General features: G+C 43.8%; 1 protein-coding gene across 1 annotated transcript in view; it reads left to right on the top strand.

Moving 5' to 3' along the window:
- The window catches only part of RFTN2 (raftlin family member 2), a 68,116-nt gene that overhangs the window by 33,759 nt on the left and 13,714 nt on the right, over positions 1-20,643 (top strand). Inside the window, exons 8-9 of the mRNA XM_060106473.1 lie at positions 1,105-1,208; positions 20,497-20,575. Coding sequence (XP_059962456.1) covers positions 1,105-1,208; positions 20,497-20,575 — 183 coding nt within the window. The remainder of the gene's footprint in view (positions 1-1,104; positions 1,209-20,496; positions 20,576-20,643) is intronic.

Below are 20,643 nucleotides of genomic sequence, written 5' to 3' on the forward strand. Positions count from 1 at the left end.
GTACACACAGCATTGTCCTTCCTAATCAGAGATGACATTGCTGCTGTCGTGCACTCTGAATTCAGATGTCACTGAATGGACTGCCGTTGAGGTGTACAGACTGAATTCAGGTATATTGTGCTGTGTGCACGAGGCCCTCACTGACAGCCTCTCTCAAGGACACTTTTGCCCTTTCTGGCCTTGCAAAGGTTAGAGAGACATAGGTCATTTTCAAAGAAATTGGAAATCCGGGGTTCCCTGGTGGTGCAGTGGTTAAGAATCCGCCTGCCAATGCAGAGGATGCAGGTTCAAACCCTTGTCCAGGAATATCCCACATGCTGTGGAACAGCTAAGCCCGTGCGCCACAACTACTGAGCCTGCGCTCTAGAGCCCGCGAGCCACAACTGCCGAAGCCCGCGTGCCTAGAGCCCGTGCTCCTCAACAAGAGAAACCACCACAGTGAGAAGCCCGCGCACCGCAACGAAGGGTAGCCCCCGATCGCCACAACCAGAGAAAGTCCGCACAGAGCAACGAAGACCCAACACAGCCAAAAATAAAATTAATTAATTAAAAAGAAAAAGAAACTGGAAATCCCATTGAGGGGGAAAAAAGGATTTGGGGTAAGAGATAAAGCTCCAAGTAAGAATCAATTCCAAGTGAGTAAAAAGCAGTGAAGATTCTCTGCTCCTCTCACCTTTGACTCCCCAATGCTCACTCTCTATTCCTGCCCTCACTCCCAGCTCCTACACCAGTGTTTCTGAAAGTGTATGGACTCTACTTGGATCCAAATCACCCAGGGAGCTTTTTAAAATGCAGATTCCCAGAGCCCCCTATATATTAAAGTTTGATGCCCAAGCAAGATTGAGGGAAGGTAGGCCCCAACCTTAGAGAACCACATGGAAACCTCTCTCCACTCTGATCCCCAGTGTTTCTAACTTGGTTGAATGCTTGGAAAGCAGAGGGAGCAGAAAAGAAGCCCAGGAAGATTGCAGCCGGTAAAATTGCAAATTGCACTTAATGGAGCGTGAACTCCCCTTATCCTAACACTTCTCACCCTCATTGTCATCACTTGCATAGCTAGTTTTCTTTGTCATTAGACTATGAACTCTGTGCTTATTCACACAGGGCTGTGAAATCAAAACGGATTATGGCCCTCTGCTGCACACTCTGGCTGAGTTTGGATGGCTCCTGACAAGCGTGTTGCCTACACCTATACTGAGACATGACAGGTAACGCCAAAAGTATCCTGACACACTCTCATCTCATTGTAAAATAGAGTTCATCTGTTAGATAATTCAACCTAACAATGCTCATTTAATGCCTACAAAAAGCATTTCACTGAACTTCTAATCTGATTTCATGTGCCTTGGAGATCAGCAAATCTAACTCCCTCGAGTTATATACATCCCTCAGTATTCATGAGAGATTTGTTCCAGGACCCCCATGGATACCAAAATCCGGGATGCTCAAGTACCTTATATAAAGTGGCATAGTATTTGCATATAACCTGCACACATCCTCCCGTATACTTTCAATCATCTCTAGATTACTTATACTACCTACACAATGTAAATGCTATGTACATAGTTGCTGGAAAATTCAAGTTTTGCTTTTTGGAACTTTCTGGAACTGTTTTTTCAAATATTTTCCACCAGCAGTTGGCTGAATCTGAACTGCAGATACAGAGGGCTGACTGTGTATGTACAAGCTATTAATTGCATCTCCTTCCCAAGGGCATGTGAGATCATGATGACAGAGCCAGAGCAGGGGCAAGGTAGACCAACTCCCAACTCAGTGCTGCTTCCAGCACTCAGAAGGCTGCCTCTCCCCTCAAAGACTGTACTACTATACCTTCTTTTTTCCAACTTGAGATTCCGATTCTTCCCTAGAGTGAAGATTGGGCCGATATGAATCTGCAAACAGAAAATACAGCCCCCTCTGTAGGACCCTTTGTCCTGCTCTTCTGCACTGCCTGTGTGAAACTGCCTTCAGGCCAGCACACAGCTGGGGTTAGGGATGCAGTGAGGCCCAGAGCCTGGGATGGAGGGGCGTCAGTGCTTCTGCTTCCATTCCTCCCCTCCAGTGTGGGGGGTTAGCTTTCCCCTGAAGCATGGACTTGTCAGCTATTTCCACTAAAATAAGTACCTACATTAGAACCAAAATGCCAACACTTCACAAATACCAGCTTTTTCTTTTCTCCTTTTCCTGGGAAAGGAAAAGATTGAGTTGTTATTTTTTGTTTGTTTGTCTGGAAAGAGAGAGAGACCAATTAAGCCCTCTGTATAAAGTGCTTTGCTATGTCTTGGACTCAGAAACGTTCCCTCTGCCCTGTTTGGCATCCAGAAAATGACTGACTGCCAAGGCTGCCCTGCCTGGCTGGTACTACCTGCAGAGGACAGTATAGTAGAGGACAGTATAGTAGAGGACAATAAAGGGCCTTCCCTTTAAGCAGAGTCGACCACGGTTTAACATTGATTGTCACGTATAGCTAAGGGAAGCAGCTCCCGTTTCCTCAGTCTCATCCACCCTTTAGTTTAGCAACTTTACCCCTGGCCAGTAACCCTACCTCCCCACAGACTTTAAAAACATTTGATTGACATGGCTCTATAATAAAGCCACACCTTCTTCAGGTGGAGAGAGGGATAAAAGTGCATACAGAGTAAAGACACTCAAGTTTTAAAAGGAGGGGTTAGAAGTAAGCAAAGCAATTCATCTGCTTTTCTTCCCAGAGATTTATTGGTAACTGTTCTCAAAGTGTGAGTGACAACTCTCTGAATTATTACCCAACTTTAAAAAATCTGTGACATACCTGTCAGATCACAGTACAGCAGTAATTCTCAAGATTTGGTCTTCAGAACAGGCACTATGAATACTCTGGAGTGCCTAGGAACATACACATGCCAGAGGCTCATCCCAACGGAACAGTCAGAAGCTTTGAGGGTAGGGTCCATGAATCTCCATTTTCACAAGCTTCAGAAGCTCATCAACATTTAAGGATCTTTGCAGGAGAGAGAGAAAGAAATTCCACTTCACTGCCACCTCTCATCTTCCATCTGCCAAGCCATTGGTCCATCCCACTCCCCACCCTCCCTCAGAATAACTTGTGTATTTGGCCTCACCTCTTTTCGGTGGTTCTCCTAGGTGTACATTTAGGGTTTCATTGGCCCATTATAGTTAACCCTTCCTAAAAGTGCTCTGAGTTCTGAACCTTTCATGTTCCTTTTTCCCCAATGAAAAATATATTTTTCATTCCTCCTTCCTATTCACTCAGGGCTTCTGTTCCCATGAGTCTAAATACTTCCTAAAGTGATGTGAATGACTCGCTAGGCACTAGATTAGACGGCAAGACTAGCAGGCTGGGTGCTGAGCCATAGAACACGGGCTGGCACTCCTTGAGCATCTCCTGCTTGGTTTGGGAATGAGAACAAGACTGAGACCAAAGGTGGGAAGGAAGAGGTCTCAAGTATACTGTGATGGGGAAGGGTGGTGGAGCCTGGAGCCATGCTTGGCTTGACCACCTTGTCCTGCGTGTCAAACTGAGTAAGGTCGCAGGCTGGACCAAGTGATTAGGAGGCTCACTGGAGTGAAGAGTGGCTGTATGTTATCCTGGGAGCAGAGGTAGCATGTGCCTCACCACCATTCCCAGCTTCCTTAGTACCCCTGGTATCCACCAAGACACTGTGGAGGCAGAGTGGACCTTTCAGGCCCTCCTTGTGAAGGCTCATTTCATGTGCAATTAAAATAGCAAAGGGGGGCTTCCCTGGTGGCACAGTGGTTGAGAGTCCTCCTGCCAATGCAGGGGACATGGGTTCATGCCCCGGTCCGGGAGGATCCCACATGCCACGGAGCGGCTGGGCCTGTGAGCCATGGCCGCTGAGCCTGCGCGTCCGGAGCCTGTGCTCCGCAACGGGAGAGGCCACAACGGTGAGAGGCCCGCGTACCGCAAAAAAAAAAAAAAAAAAAAGCAAAGGGGCAGGAATTCCCTGGCAGTCCAGTGGTTAGGACTCAGCACTTTCACTGTGGTGGCCCAGGTTCAATCCCTGGTCAGGGAACTAAGGTCCCACAAGCTGTACGGGGCACAGCCAAAAAAGAAAAAAAAATTAGCAAAGGGGCTACCAGGACCCTCCAAGGCCCTGCAGCTAGCAGCCTCGTCACCCAGCCTCACCCACCAGTGTCTGGCACAAGCCTCCACACAAGGCAGGGCCTTTTTATTCTTGTCCAAATATGCTGACCCTATGACAGTCACATGCTGGTCTTAGCTGCTTCAGTACACACAGGACAGTAGTCACCTTCAGCCAGGTCATCTTTTTTTCTTTTTTTTTAACATGGAAAGTAAACATTTCTCATCATTTAATGCCACTATATGTAATAACTATAAAATAACCAATGATAAAAGGCTAATAAGTATTTTCCAGACTCTTTTCTAATCTAGAAGGTTGTGAATTCTTAAGAGTCAGCATCCAGAAGAACTGACCCTGATACTGTGAACTATGGAACATTTTTCTGGTAAACTGCAAGAGTTCTCTGGGTTTCTTCCTGCCAGGGGACCCCTCAGGGATGCAGGGCTATAGGGCAGGTACCACAATACTTTCCACCACCAACTTTTTCGTGCAGGTGATATCAGGTAAAAAGGAGCACCAAGGGCAACTTCTGGTAAATCCTTTTTTGCACCATGGTCCTGTCCTGCGGAATGTGGGGTTTGAGACGTGGTTTTCTTCTCTTTTTCCTCTTCATCCATTTTGTCCCCTTGCTGCAGCTCCATGTCTTTATTTGTCTTATTTTTCCCTTTAATACACTCTTCAGATGGACTGATTCCTTCTTCAAAGTTATAATTTCTGTGAGTTCATGGACCACAACCAGCATTCTTTCATGAGCCAGGTCATCTTTAAATGTAAATAAAAATATTACGTGCAGTTCATCTTGGTCCAGGTGGGGGATATTGCCTGAAAGTTTTTAGTTTCTGAAACTAGAAGAATGGTCCAGGCTTTGAGCTAAGCAGATCTCATTTGAATTACACCTTCACCATTTACCAGTCATATGATTTTGGGAACCTCTTTGAGTCTCAATTTCCTCATCTGGAAAATGATACAATAATATCAACTTCACTGGATTATCTTGATGATTAAGCAAGATAATGCAGGGCCTGTGCATACTAGGCTAATAAATTAGAGCTATTATACAGGATTTAATCCTTTCGCAGAACCAGAATCCCTAAGAAGTTGAAGCCAATTGTAAAAGCATGATGGCTTGGTCTGTGCTAAATCAGGATATTTCAGAAAATATCAGTACTGTAGTTCACTGTATACAAAATCAGCGCTGAGTATTACAAGCCAATAAAAGGGACAGAAATAAATGATGACGCTATAAAGATACATGCTTACACGTTATGCTCGTACCCAGAAAAACTAATGTTATCATCTTTCTTTTTGGGCCCACATGTCTTAAAACATAACTTAGAACTACTGCCAGTGAAAACTTTCTTCCTTAAATATTTTTGACTCATATACAACAATAGTGTCTTAAGTAATTTCAATTTTTTCTACTCTTCTATCACCTAAGCCATAACTTGAATGGTCTCTACGTAATGTATTTTCCTCTCATTTCTTTCCTTACGCAAATATATCCTGTTAGATATAGAAAACAAACTTGTGGTTACCAAAGGGGAGGGGGAAAGAGGGAGGAACAAATTAGGCTTATGGGATTAACAGATACAAACTGCTACATTTAAAATAGATAAGCGGGCTTCCCTGGTGGCGCAGTGGTTGAGAGTCCGCCTGCCGATGCAGGGGACAAGGGTTCGTGCCCCAGTCCGGGAAGATCCCACATGCCGCGGAGCGGCTGGGCCCGTGAGCCATGGCCGCTGACCCTGCGTGTCTGGAGCCTGTGCTCCACAACGGGAGAGGCCACAACAGTGAGAGGCCCGCGTACCGCAAAAATAAATAAATAAACAAAATAAAATAAAATAAAATAGATAAGCAACAGGGATATACTGTATAGCACAGGGAATTATACCTGTTACCCGAAAACTGGGTTCGCCTCCTGGTAAGTGTCAAGCCAAATTATCAAGCCAAAATATACAACCAAGCCAAGATCAGGAGAAGGAAGGATTTATTACTTGCAGCAAGTTTGGGGGATCCTTCCCAAAGCAGTGTTCCCCCGAACAGCAAAACTAGGGGAGTTTCAAGCTAAGGGTACATGTGTGTTCATGAAGGGGCTGGAGCAGAGGAGAATTCTGCATAGAATTGGGGGGAAGGTTAACCAGAGTCTAAGCTTTAGTTGATTGAAGTCACAAGAGTCAGAAAAGGTCAACATCATCATTCCTTAGGTTCTGACCAGGCTGAAGTCATAGCCTGTAGTTACCATACTCCACCTGGGTGGAGCCTTAGTTCTTGCAGAACTCAAAGATCTGTATCAGATTGTTAGGGACATCCCTTGAGGAGGACCTAGGACTGTTTTGTTGCTGAATTCTTGTTTCATGAATGCTTTTCATTTGTTCCTGCATTCCTTTTTTCCCTTAAGATCATTATTTGCTGAGACCTGTTCAAGGGCAAGCATTTTGGCCAGGCTTAGATCACAAAATGGCCTCTCTTATGTCAAGAAAGTTGTGCCTGGTTCTCTTTTTCTGGGGACCCCCCACAACCTATCTGCTCACATACTCATTATTTTGTAATAACCTATAATGGAATATAATCCACAAAAACACTAAATCACTGTCTGTACACCTGAAACTAACACAGTATTATAAAGCAACTAGACTTCAATAAAAACAAACAAATATATCCTGTTATCAGATTGCATAAAGTTGTTTTCCCAGAGTGTCCTTAGGTTAAGGTTGTTGGCTCCATTACCTTAGGCAAGATCATACCACTGAGGTTTAAAGCTGTGTTATCATGGAAACGTCAAGATGTGGTAATCTGATACCACTACCTTATTCAAGGGTTATTGTTATCAGCCCTGAAAACTTGCTAGAATCCCTTTTTAATCCTTATCACTATATAATGAATTATACAAATAGGCCTAATCCTTTTCAAAAAAATCAAGGTGAAAATTTACATTAAATTCTTCAGGGCAAATCTGGTAGAGGATCAAATTAGCTGAACAAGGAGATAATATTGCTGACCTTAAAATAATCTCCAGGGCCTCCCTGGTGGCGCAGTGGTTGAGAGTCCGCCTGCCGATGCAGGGGACACGGGTTCGTGCCCCGATCCTGGAGGATCCCACATGCCGCGGAGCGGCTGGGCCCGCGAGCCATGGCCGCGGAGCCTGTGTGTCCGGAGCCTGTGCTCCGCAACGGGAGAGGCCACAGCAGTGAGAGGCCCGCGTACAGCAAAAAAAAAAAATAATAATAATAATCTCCAGAAGAAAATGGAAGGAGAAGCCGAAGTTCCCTCTGTCTGGCCACCTCAGATCATCTACCCTCTCCCCAGTAATAATCTGGGGTGGGCAGGGAAGGGGAATGTGCATTTTAACAAGAATACAAGGTGATTCTGATGCACGTGCAGAAATATGGAGTTATAAACTAACATTGAAAGAGAAAGCATTTTAGAACACAAGATAGAAGAAAAGTGTACACCTTCATTTATATCTCAGAAGACAGAATTTAAAGGTGGGGGCTTTTGGTACAATAAATCAAGTTATACTGTACAGAGAATATTAAAAAGTCTAGTCATAGGGCTTCCCTGGTGGCACAGTGGTTGAGAATCTGCCTGCCAATGCAGGGGACACGGGTTCGAGCCCTGGTCTGGGAGGATCCCACATGCCGCAGAGCTACTAGGCCTGTGAGCCACAACTACTGAGCCTGCGCGTCTGGAGCCTGTGCTCTGCAACAAGAGAGGCCGTGATAGTGAGAGGCCCGCGCAACGTGATGAAGAGTGGTCCCCGCTCGCCACAACTAGAGAAAGCCCTCACACAGAAACGAAGACCCAACACAGCCACAAAAAAAAAAAAAAGTCTAGTCATAAAGGACAAAATGTAAATAAATCCTCTGCTCACTGTGGTGTCAGGGGCCCCGCCCCCTCTTCCATTTTCTGCAGCCCCTGAAGGAAAAGGCTCCACAGCTCTGTGGTCACCACAGCTCAGAAGTACTAGAAGTCTTTGCAGTTATTTGAGACATTTAAGTGCACAAATAAGTTCCTCTAAGTCCCGAGTGGCAACCAAGGCAGGAATTGCTTATTTATATACAGTAGAAGGTGAGGCAAGGGTTTCACGTTTGGTCCATTTTCATGCCAGTCTCTTCCCTTTCTAATTTAACTTCTGTGGACACAGTATTATGTAATTCCATTGTGAGTTAAGCTTGTAGCAATCTTGCAGTGAGCAGCATTTTTATAAGGCCCACGTTTTTAAAGAAATAGTCAATTTGTCTATTACATATAGTTCTAGTTACCACACTTCTTCATCTGAATTTAAATTTCAGCATTTTGTCAGGAGGGGTTGGAAGGAGCTAAATTGTGGAAGTGCCTTTTTTTGTCTTTACACGTGCACTGATATTGATAAACAAATGAAGGTTTGTTTATCAGATACTGATAAGGCAAAGGAACTTCGTGACTAAGGACTAGCTTACAAAGGTGCAAGCTAAAATTTAATTTTATAATTCTACTTTTAAAAAGTAAAGTTTAGGGCCTCCCTGGTGGCGCAAGTGGTTGAGAGTCCGCCTGCCGATGCAGGGGATACGGGTTCGTGCCCCGGTCTGGGAGGATCCCATATGCCGCGGAGCGGCTGGGCCCGTGAGCCATGGCCGCTGAGCCTGCGCGTCCGGAGCCTGTGCTCCGCAACGGGGGAGGCGACGACAGTGAGAGGCCCGCATACCGCAAAAAAAAAAAAAAAAAAAAAAAAAAAAAGTAAAGTTTAGGGCTTCCCTGGTGGCGCAGTGGTTGAGAGTCCGCCTGCTGATGCAGGGGACGCGGGTTCGTGCCCCGGTCCGGGAAGATCCCACATGCTGTGGAGTGGCTGAGCCCGTGAGCCATGGCCGCTAAGCCTGTGCGTCTGGAGCCTGTGCTCCACAACGGGAGAGGCCACAACAGTGAGAGGCCCGCGTACCACAAAAAAATAAAAAAATAAAATAAATAAATAAAATAAAAAGTAAAGTTTATTTCATATTTTTAAAATAAATTTATTTGTTTATTTATTTTAAATTTTTGGCTGCATTGGGTCTTCGTTGCTACTTGTGGGCTTTCTCTAGTTGCAGCGAACGGGGGCTACTCTTCGTTGCGGTGCGCGGGCTTCTCACTATCATGGCCTCTCTTGTTGCGGAGCACGGGCTCTAGGCGCATCGGCTTCAGTAGTTGTGGCTCACGGGCTCTAGAGCACAGGCTCAGTAGTTGGTGGCACACTGGCTTAGTTGCTCCGCGGCATGTGGGATCTTCCCAGACCAGGGCTCGAACCCGTGTCCCCTGCAGTGGCAGGTGGACTCCTAACCACTGTGCCACCAGGGAAGCCCTATTTCATATTTTAAAAGCAGGATTTTACTCATTTATTTCTGAGTTGTGTTACCGAGCCAAGGGCTCATGTGCCCATGGTGCAGAAAGCCAAACTAACAGCGGATGTTTGCAGCAAAGTAAGGGTTTATTTGCAGGGTGCTAAGCAAGGAGAACATGCTCCAAAGACCCGAACTCCCCGATGGCTTTCAGGAAAGGGTTTTAAAGACAGTGTTAGGAGAGGGGGTTGTAGGGTGCATGATCAGCTCGTGGACCTTCTGATTGGTTGGTGGTGAGGTAACAGGGTGATGTTTTCGGAATCTCAACCTTCTGGTTCCAACCAGTCTGGGGTCTCCCTGCTTGTGGTCAGCATGTGGCCACCATCCTCCACCTGGGTGGGGGGGTCTTAATTTCTACAGAACAACTTAAAGATATGCATCAGATATCCCTTCTGGAGGAACTAGGAGTCCTGTGCCTCTTGTCCTAATCTTTAACTGCTTATGTCTGATCTTTAGAACTCAGGAAAGACCTAGAAAACTAAAGCCTTTTGTTCTACAAACAAGAAACAGGGGACACAGAGGGGCTTTTGTACCTGAGAAGGCCCCACAGGGTCGTGCTTGGTTTCAACCCCCCCTTTTCTTTTTATTTACAGATTTTATTTATTTATTTATTTGTTTGTTTTTTGGCTGCGTTGGGTCTTCATTGCTGGGCACGGACTTTCTCTAGTTGGGGCGAGTGGGGGCTACTCTTTGTTGTGGTGTGCGGGCTTCTCATTGCAGTGGCTTCTCTTGTTGCAGAGCCGGGCTCTAGGTGCATGGGCTTCAGTAGTTGTGGCACATGGGCTTCAGTAGTTGTGGCACATGGGCTTCAGTAGTTGTGGCTCGTGGGCTCTAGAGCGCAGGCTCAGTAGTTGTGGCGCACAGGCTTAGTTGCTCCGCGGCATGTGGGATCTTCCCGGACCAGGGCTCGAAGCTGTGTCCCCTGCATTGGCAGGAGGATTCTTAACCACTGCGCCACCAGGGAAGCCCCTGCCCCGCCCCTTTCCTTGATATGCCTCAATCCTGAGGGGAACAGGGTTGGGACAAGAAAACGAATAAAGTTTTGGGTAGAGAAATTAATCATAAACTCAGTAAGGGAACTCAGTTTTTTGTTTTGTTTTGTTTTTTGTTTCTTTGTTTGTTTGTTTGTTTTTTGCGGTACACGGGCCTCTCACTTCTGTGGTCTCTCCCGTTGCAGAGCACAGGCTCTGGACGTGCAGGCCCAGCGGCCATGGCTCACAGGCCCAGGCGCTCTGCGGCATGTGGGATCCTCCCAGACCGGGGCACGAACCCGTGTTCCCTGCATCGGCAGGCGGACTCGCAACCACTGCGCCACCAGGGAAGCCCGGGAACTCAGTTTTAAACCATGGCAATTAATTAATGTATAAGATGATGCAAAACTAAACAGAAAATAAATTAACCTAACAATTTTGTTTTCTCTAGTCTAATGGATTTTGAAGCCATAAATGGAATCTGTTTATAAGATTTTTATTTCACAAGTGACTAAGAATTGCAAATAAGCCACTCATTTGAAACCAACTCAGTTTGTATTCAAACCGATTCACATTCTTTCATTTTATTTTAAACAGAAAGTTCTTTCAGTTCAACTCAAATACTTATTGAGTGCCTGGTATGTATAAGGCAATATTTTACCCACTCAAGGGGCAGACCCTGGCTTCCAGGAACTCATAATCTACTTGGAGAGACAATACAGTCACAAATAATGAATGTGGAACAGCGGTCTAGAGCATATATTCTCAATAGAGGTGACATTACCACAAGGGGGTGAAAACTGGTTATGGGGGAGGTGAAAAAATCTTAGATATTACAAAGGTTTGTGGCCCTCCAAAAGGTCACAGTACATAGATACATGGCATATCTTTGTTATTAAAATTTAATGGGGCAAGGGGAAAGAATTCGGGAGAAAATGTATAAAAAAGGCTTCTTGGGGAAGCAATAATGAAAAAAGAGTTGAGTGTAAGGCAGGTGAATATGGTAGAGGACTTTACTGAAAGAGGAGAGGAGGTCTGTGGAGGCTGAGAAGCCTGAGGGGCAGCACCGTTAAGGAAGAATAGAGCTTCCAAAAGTAGTTTTAGAGAGAATATTTCTGGTGGCAGATAGGGCTAACCAGGAACAATAAATAGGTGTCATCTCACACAGCAGCACTGGTCTGTGGGTAGTGGCTGCCTAAACACCATAAAAACAAGGATTCTAAAACCAGGATCAGCAGAAAAGAATGTGATCAGTTAAAGATGTCTGCTATGAGCACAGAAGGTGTAAAGTGGAAGTATGAATACCACAAAGTATTTCCTCTTTCTGGCAACCATAAGCACATAGCAGAGTCAGCAAAGTGCAGGATATATTCAAGGAAAAGTAGGTACAGGTGAATGAATTCCTAAAGACCTCTCCTAATTTAAAACTCATAGGTCTAACAAAAAAGAAACCGACTCACGCAGATACAGAGAACTAGTGGATACCAGTAGGGAGACGGGAGGGGGAGGGGGAAGGGGAGGGGGAGGGGCAAGATAGAGGTAGGGGATTAAGAGGTACAACTACGACGTATAAAATAAATAAGTTGCAAGGATATATTGTACAGGGATTCCCTGGTGGCGCAGTGGTTGAGAGTCCGCCTGCTGATGCAGGGGACACGCGTTAGTGCCCTAGTCGGGGAAGATCCCACATGCCGCGGAGCGGCTGGGCCCGTGAGCCATGGCCGCTGGGCCTGCGCATCCGGAGCCTGTGCTCCGCAACGGGAGAGGCCACAGCACAAGGAATATAGCCAAGTTATTTTATAATAACTATAAATGGAATATAGCCTTTAAAAATTGTGAATCACTATGTTGTACACCTGAAACTTATATAATATTGTACATCAACTATACCTCAATTAAAAAAAAAAAGAATTCAAGACAGATTTTACCAAAACAATAAATGTAAAAGGGGAGGGAGCATTTTTATCATGTATAAATCCACATTCTCCTACATATCAGCATTATATATACTCTTAAAACAATTTTGTTAATAAAACACACATATAGTAAGTGCATAAAGCACAAATGTGCATAATTATAATTATACAAACACTTGTGTAATTACTACTGGGCAAGACAGAGAATATTGCTGGCACCCTAGAATTACCCCATGTGTTTCCCTATCACACCCACTCCCTTCACACAGAGGCAATATTACCCCAACTTTTAAGATAATCACTTCCTTATTTTGCCTAATAGTCTTACCACTCACCTTTGAATCCCTAAATAGTACAATTCAGTTTTGCCTGTTTTGAGTTTTAAAAAATGGAATTATATATATTTTTTCACTTGTTGCTTCTTTCACTTAACATTGTAAGATTACAAACAACTATGTATAAAATAAATAAGCTATAGCCATTATTTTGTAGTAACTTTAAATGGAGTACAACCTATAAAAATATTGAATTGCTATGTTGTACACCTGAAACTAATATAATATTGTCATATAATCAACTATACTTCAATAAATAAAATAATAAAATTTTAAAAATTAAATTAGAAAAAAAAATCATTGTAAGATTTATCCATGTTGTGTGTAGGTATGAGTTTCTCAAGGGTGTAGACCAGGCAGTGGAATTGCTGCCTCACAGGGCACTTCTTTAGCTTTATTAGATATAAATGCCACTCTCTCGAAGTTGAATATTGCAGCTTACTCTCCCACCAGCAGGATGTGAAAGTTCCCATTGCTCCAACAAAAAAATTGGTCATACTTTTAAATTTTGTCATTCTGGTAACTGTATATGTAGTATGATCTCAGGGTGGTTTCATTTTGTATTTACCAAATTGCTACTAAAATTGAGCACATTTTCACATGTCTATTGACCACTGAGACTTTGCTTTTGTCAAGTACCTGTTTAAATCTTTTGCCCACATTTGAAATTGTACTTATAGGAGTTTTTAAATAGATGTTGGATGAGACTTAATTTATTTGCTACGTGTGTTGCCATGATCTCTCTGATTCTGTGGCTTGTCTTTTTACTCTCTTTATGATGTCTTTCGATTAGCAGAAGTTTTTAATTTTAAAATATGCAAATATATCAATTTTTACCCTTTTTGGTGTATTGTTTAAGAAATCTCTCCCTTCACTGAAGCAATGGGGGGAGGCAAGGAGTGAATTGTTTTTAAATTTGGGCATAACATGGGACATTTTAATTTTTTTAATTAACATAAAATTCTATAAGCTAGAGTTATTATTATAGGCTGATGTGCCTGAGTAATACGTTTTGTGAGGAGGAGAAGGAAGAGCTAAATCTTAAAAGATTCATACTGAGTGTCAATGAGATTCGCAGAGGTAAAAAGACCTAGGAAGCCTTTTGTCTCTCCTGCAAGCTTTGCTCACTTGTTATGATTTTTTTTTTAAAGCATGTCCTCTGGCATCAGTACATTACCACAGAAACCAAATGCCCATTAATTCATAACGTCTTTGATTCTTCAAATATCTACTGAGCACTACTTTTTTTAGCATCTTTATTGGAGTATAATTGCTTTACAATGGGGTGTTAGTTTCTGCTTCATAGCAAAGTGAATCAGCTATACATATACATATGTCCCCAAATCTACTCACTCTTGCGTCTCCCTCCCTCCCACCCTCCCTATCCCACCCCTCTAGGTGGTCACAAAGCACCAAGCTGATCTCCCTGTGCTATGTGGCTGCTTCCCACTAGCTATCGATTTTACATTTGGTAGTGTATATATGTCCATGCCACTCTCTCACTTCATTCCAGCTTACCCTTCCCCCTCCCTGTATCCTCAAGTCCATTCTCTATGTCTGTGTCTTTATTCCTGTCCTGCCCCTAGGTTCTTCAGAACCATTTTTTTTTCAGATTCCATATATATGTGTTAGCATACATATTTATTTTTCTCTTTCTGACTTACTTCACTCTGTATGACAGTCTCTAGGTCCATCCACCTCACTACAAATAACTCAATTTCTTTTCTTTTCATGGCTGAGTAATATTCCATTGTATGTATGTGCCACATCTTCTTTATCCATTCATCTGTCAATGGACACTTAGGTTGCTTCCATGCCCTGGCTATTGTAAATAGTGCTGCATTGAGCATTGTGATACATGACTCTTTTTGAATTATGGTTTTCTCAGGGTATATGCCCAGTAGTGGGATTGCTGGGTCGTACGGTAGTTCTATTTTTAGTTTTTTAAGGAACCTCCATACTGTTCTCCATAGTGGCTGTATCAATTTATACTCCCACCAACAGGAGCACTATTTTAAAAAGGGCTTTCTGCTAATTAACGTGGAAGATGCAGAGATAAGGAGACTAGCTTTTCAGGGAGCTTAGACCTAGTAGGAAGGAAACATGTGTACCAGTGACCACTTGATAAATCCCTGTGAAAGGGATTAAGCTCCGTAAGAGAGATCCATGGGAGCCCCGAAAAGGGTGTGTGGCTCTTCAGTTGAGGAATCACTGAAGGCTTTCAGGTCACAGTTGAAATCAATCTCAAAAGATGGGCAGGCTGGGAAGAGGAGTGGTGGTGGCATGGGCATTCCAGGTATGAGAATGCCACAAGCAGAAACTCAGCCATGAGCAACTGAGTCGAGGGGGCAATGCCCACAGGCCAATCAAACATGACCTTGGTTTTTATTTTTATTTTTATTTTTTTTATTTTTATTTTTTGCGGTATGCGGGCCTCTCACTGTTGTGGCCTCCCCCGTTGCGGAGCACAGGCTCCGGACGCGCAGGCTCAGCGGCCATGGCTCACGGGCCCAGCCGCTCCGCGGCATATGGGATCCTCCCAGACCGGGGCACGAACCCGTATCCCCTGCATCGGCAGGCGGACTCTCAACCACTTGCGCCACCAGGGAGGCCCCGACCTTGGTTTTTATATGTGGAAGAATGTAGAAAGACTCTCTCCCACCTACCCATAAATTCTAAGTCTGCAGCTCTGTTTCAAAGATGCTTGAAATTGTAAGCAAATATTGGACCAAGCAGAAGTTCAACTTGTCCTCATAACTTCCTGCAAAAATAATTTTTAAATTTAAATATCACTAATGATATCATCAAACCATGACAGAACTGCTTTTTAGTTTTGTTTTTGTTGCTTGTTTGTTTTTATAAGTAGTACTTATTCACTCTTGTGCAAAACTGAATTCATGGGGACACTTTTTTTTTTTTGCGGTACGCGGGCCTCTCACTGTTGTGGCCTCTCCCGTTGCGGAGCACAGGCTCCGGACGCACAGGCTCAGCGGCCATGGCTCACGGGCCCAGCCGCTCCGCGGCACGTGGGATCTTCCCGGACCAGGGCACGAACCCGTGTCCCCTGCATCAGCAGGTGGACTCTCAACCACTGCGCCACCAGGGAAACCCCATGGGGACAATTTTTTAAGGCAAAGCTTGCAGTGATTCACTTTTTATGTGGCACTTAAATGCCACGGATCATGAACTTGCTCCTTTCTCTCCTTCCTTTCATCATACTAACACCAGGACCTGTATGTTCTGTTTAAATAGTCTAATTGGCCCAGGAGAAAATGAACCCTTGTTTTTATTTCCTCTGTTATTGTCCATTACAACTCCTGAACAACATTATAAGCTGAAATGATAACTTGGGGAGATGCTAACATATAAATCTGGACTTCTGCAAAATAGTCTACATTTATTCATTCATTATAAAGTTGTCCAGTCAGAATGGAATTAAACCAGGCCACTCCTCTCTGTAGTCAGGGCTTCCCTGAGTTCATTCTACACTTGCTGTAGAGATGGTGTGGTATTGTGGAAAGGGGGAAACTAGAGACAGTTCATGACAAAACTCTGGGTTTCAATTTCTTTACTCATAAAATGGGGAAAATAATATATTCTCTGCCCACCTGAAAGGATTGTCATAAGAAACAAATACGCTAATTCACATGGAAAATAGTACACCGAAAGCATTGCACAAATCGAAGGTACTTTTCTTAGTTTAGTCCATGAGATCTTTTGTTAGTGGGAAGCCAGGCTTTTTCTTGATTGTCTGTTGATGCCGTATCAACCCCTCTCCCTTAAAAACATCCAAGTAGAGTCTTCTTTTTGTTTTCTTATGAAATGAGTAGAAGAAGGCAGGAAAGGGAGAAGAAAACATTTACTGAGCATCTGCTATGCTCCAGGGTCTGTGCAAAGAACTTTACATTCACCACCTCACTGGTATTATTAGGACCATCTGTGTTTTACAAAAGAGAAACAGGAGGCTCAGAAAGATAGGGTGACTACGTCAGTGTCACATAGCTAGCAAGCAACAGAGCTGGGATGCAAACCCAGGGTCAATCTGACTCTAAAGCCATTGATACTATTTCTCACACACTCCACTGCTTCTCTGATAAATACATCACAGAGAAATGATGTGTCCAAATATTTTGTAGTATACAGTTGTAGAGTCGGTTGAACGCATTTCTCCCCCATCTGTGGCCTGGCTGCTCTGCTTGTGCTGTTAATACAGTCCCTGGCTTGCTCCCCCTAGATCCCACACTCACGTCTGCCTGCATTGAAAGATGAGCTTATGGGACTCCCCTGGTGGTCCAATGGCTAAGACTCCGCACTCCAAATGCAGGGGGCCCGGGTTCGATCCCTGGTCAGGGAACTAGATCCCGCATGCCACAATTAAAGATCCTGTGTGCCACAACTAAGACCCGATGCAGCCAAATAAATTAAAAAATTAAAATTAAAAAACAAACAAACAGGGCTTCCCTGGTGGCGCAGTGGTTGAGAGCCCGCCTGCCGATGCAGGGGACACGGGTTCGTGCCCCGGTTTGGGAAGATCCCACATGCAGCGGAGTGGCTGGGCCCGTGAGCCATGGCCGCTGGGCCTGCGCGTCCGGAGCCTGTGCTCCGCAACGGGAGAGGCCACAACAGTGAGAGGCCCGCGTAACACAAAAAAACAAACAAACAAACAAACAAAGGTTCTTAACTGCCTCTCAGGAAGGTACTAAGTTACTCAGTTAACTAACAGCACTTTTTGGATAAAAATTTCTGTAGGGAATAGGAGATGTAGGCCCTGTCCTCTTAGAGCTTCCAGGAGAGAATTTGAAGTTCTCTCTGGTCCTGTAATGACTTCACCAGTCAAATCCTTTCAGAAACCCGTGCTACAGGGGAAATATCCTTTCCAAGCTCAGTAAATAGAGTTACTTCAGGAGCTACTGGAGACTGTGAGGGACTCACTTGTCCTGTCAAACAGTTGTCCCTCTGTAAGTCTTCAGACCTCTTCCCCTTTCTACCATGATTAGATGCTCCAAACCAAAAGGCATTCCACATCTCACAGATGTTCTGAAAATATCAGGACATATTTTAAATCAGAATGTCCTTTAGAAAACCAGGGACAGAGAGGTCTCAGACATATTTCAAATTGAGTCTGGCTCTAAGGACCTCCCAAGAGATGGGAAGATGCTAACCTTCCAAAGTCTTATCTGGGCATCCAGAGACTGTCCTAAGATACTCAGCCTTTGAGAAACTGTCTCCACACTTACTGTTTTACCCCATTCATAAAGGTTGAGAAGCCTGCTGTCGGCCAAACATCACACCCTAGTGCATTCAGACTTGCCCCATCCTATAATTCTCCCTGGGGAGAACTCACTCCAGGGTCAACCCCAGTCTCTACCCTGACATTCTCCTGCTGCCTATTCAAGAAGAATAATTCTACCCTGATCCCTCCTTCTCATCTTTGAATAGTTCTAGGCCTGGTTCCCTCACGTGATTCTCTACCTGGGTCACACACCTTGAACATTAGCCAGAAACCTCTTCTCTATTCTTGTGTCCCCTTCCCCTTGACTATTTTCTCTGGAAGATATTCTTGATTCTGAGATATTTTCCTCCCACTTAACCCACCCCATATTTCATTAAACGAATGGAGGAACTGGAGGGAAATCCCATGTGCTGTGCTCCTTCCACTGACAGGCACAGTGGAGGCTCTTCATACACACTGACTTATTTAACCATCACAAAGGCCCTGTTAGGAAATGTAAGAGAATTTTAAAACTTTGCCAAAGTTACCAGCTAGGAGGTGGTATCGTCGGCTATTGTAGTGTCAACTGGGAAAAAAAACCCAACACGACATGAGAGCTGTGAGTTTCAGTTTTATTTGGGGACTTACTAAGGACTCTAGCCCAGGATACAGTCTCTTAAAGAGCTCTGAGGAACTGCTCCCAAGAGGTGAGGCGGGCAGGTCAGTATATATTTGTGGTTTTGGAGAAGGGTCACGTGCAATCAGGCACACATTTGGTAGAAGGTTAGTCATGAGGAACAGGTATCTCAGTCAGTGACGTTAGATCTTTTCTAAGTATGGGAAGATGTAAGAATCCAGGGTCATAAAAAAATTTCTCCTGAAATATTTCTAGCTATGTAAGGGCTTGTTTTCCCAGAGTACCGAGTGCCTCATCCTGATCTTCACCTGAATTCCTTTCACGGTGAATTGTAGGTCAGTGGCTGCAGTGGCTAATGACTTGATTCTTGTAGAACTGGGCGGTGGGCAACATTCTTTGTTTTACAGTAGAGTTGAGACTTGAAACCAGGACCCATCTGGTTCCCAAACCACTGCCCTTTCGAGTATCCTCCCAGCCTCCCAAGTAAACCAGCCTGTTCTATACACCGCTAGTCACTACCTGTGTCATAACTGATGTCTCCTGATGATTCAAGTTGTTCCCAAAAGTTAGGATATATTTCATAACAAGTCTTTTCTTCTAATCAAAGATTGAGTCGAATTAAAATAAGATTAGACTAGAAGCAGTCTTTTAAAAATAAAGATAAAAAGGAAGCAGTCTCTCATTACCACTTTGTGGGAAGATTTGCAGTTTCTCAAAATTCAATAGTATCAGTAAGTTTGGGATTTTCAAATGATGTGGGGTTGACCACTAGGGCCAGAGTTTCAATGTTGCATTTGTTTTCCAGAAAAGGAGCTCAGCATAAAATGCAGCTAATAGTGGGGTTTTGTTTGGGTTTTTTGCATAATAAAAGTCGTAACTGAGCAACATTAACTACAGACACTCCTCCCCATAAATCCATGGAGACTCTGTGAAAAGCATTTCAGAGAAATCCAAACCCCAAGTAGTCTTTGGCAAGGGGTAATTTGCCATGATGGTAGTTAAATAAGGAGAATATTGAGTAGCTGACTACAAAGAAGCATCTGAAAATGAAAATAGCTGTGGCTGAAGTCCCTCAATAGAAAGTGTATATAAAATTTCTCACACGTGGCAGCCCAAACTGGTCTCTGCTTTTTATGAGACAAATTTGACAGTGCATACCAAGGAGCTTAAATCATACCCTTTTGGCCTAATAATCCCACTCCTGAGAATCTATCTCAAGGAAATAAGTCATAAAGAATAAGGAAGACTGTACATATTTCTATAGCAGCATTATTTATAATTAACAGAAAACTGGAAACAGCCTAATTTTATAATAATAAAGGAAAGGCTTAGTACATTTTGGTATCTTAATTCTTTGGGATATCATGCAGCTATTAAAAATATCATCCTACTGTACAAACAGGAAAAAGGATAAGCATAGAATACAGAATGCAAATACTCAGAAGTTATAGATATGCAGAAATACACATGTTGATAAAGAGTAGGAGGTGACACAAAGAGATGAAACTAAGTATGTTAGCACAGTGAGATGACAAGTTTTAAACATTAAAATTTTCTTTTGTGGGCTTCCCTGGTGGCGCAGTGGTTGGGAGTCCGCCTGCCGATTCAGGGGACGCGGGTTCGTGCCCCAGTCCGGGAAGATCCCACATGCCACGGAGCGGCTGGGCCCGTGAGCCATGGCTGCTGAGCCTGCGCGTCCGGAGCCTGTGCTCCGCAACGGGAGAGGCCACAACAGTGAGAGGCCCGCGTACTACAAAAAAAAAAAAAAAAAATCTTTTGTAACGACCATATTTAGTTTTTAGGGACTTTTTTTCCCCTGTTTTATCTGCTGCAACTTATATAGAATCATGTTTCCTAATTATTGTTGGATCAGAAGATTATTCTACAAAAGACACATGGGGAACATGCTAGCCAAGTGTGAAATATAGAGAATTACTAATTTACAAATACTAATGCTATTGTTTTAATTTGCAGTGAAGGGAATTTGGCTACAAAGCAGGTTGTGTTCCTTCAGAGACCAGTTATGTGGAATTCAGCCACTCAAACACCGGAAGTGAGTAAAATTGATGCTTTATGATCTAAATGTTACACTGAAGCATTTAATCCTTAAACTCTCTTTGT

This window comes from Mesoplodon densirostris, chromosome 8, assembly GCF_025265405.1.
Source record: "Mesoplodon densirostris isolate mMesDen1 chromosome 8, mMesDen1 primary haplotype, whole genome shotgun sequence".
In the NCBI taxonomy this organism is placed as follows: domain Eukaryota; kingdom Metazoa; phylum Chordata; class Mammalia; order Artiodactyla; family Ziphiidae; genus Mesoplodon; species Mesoplodon densirostris.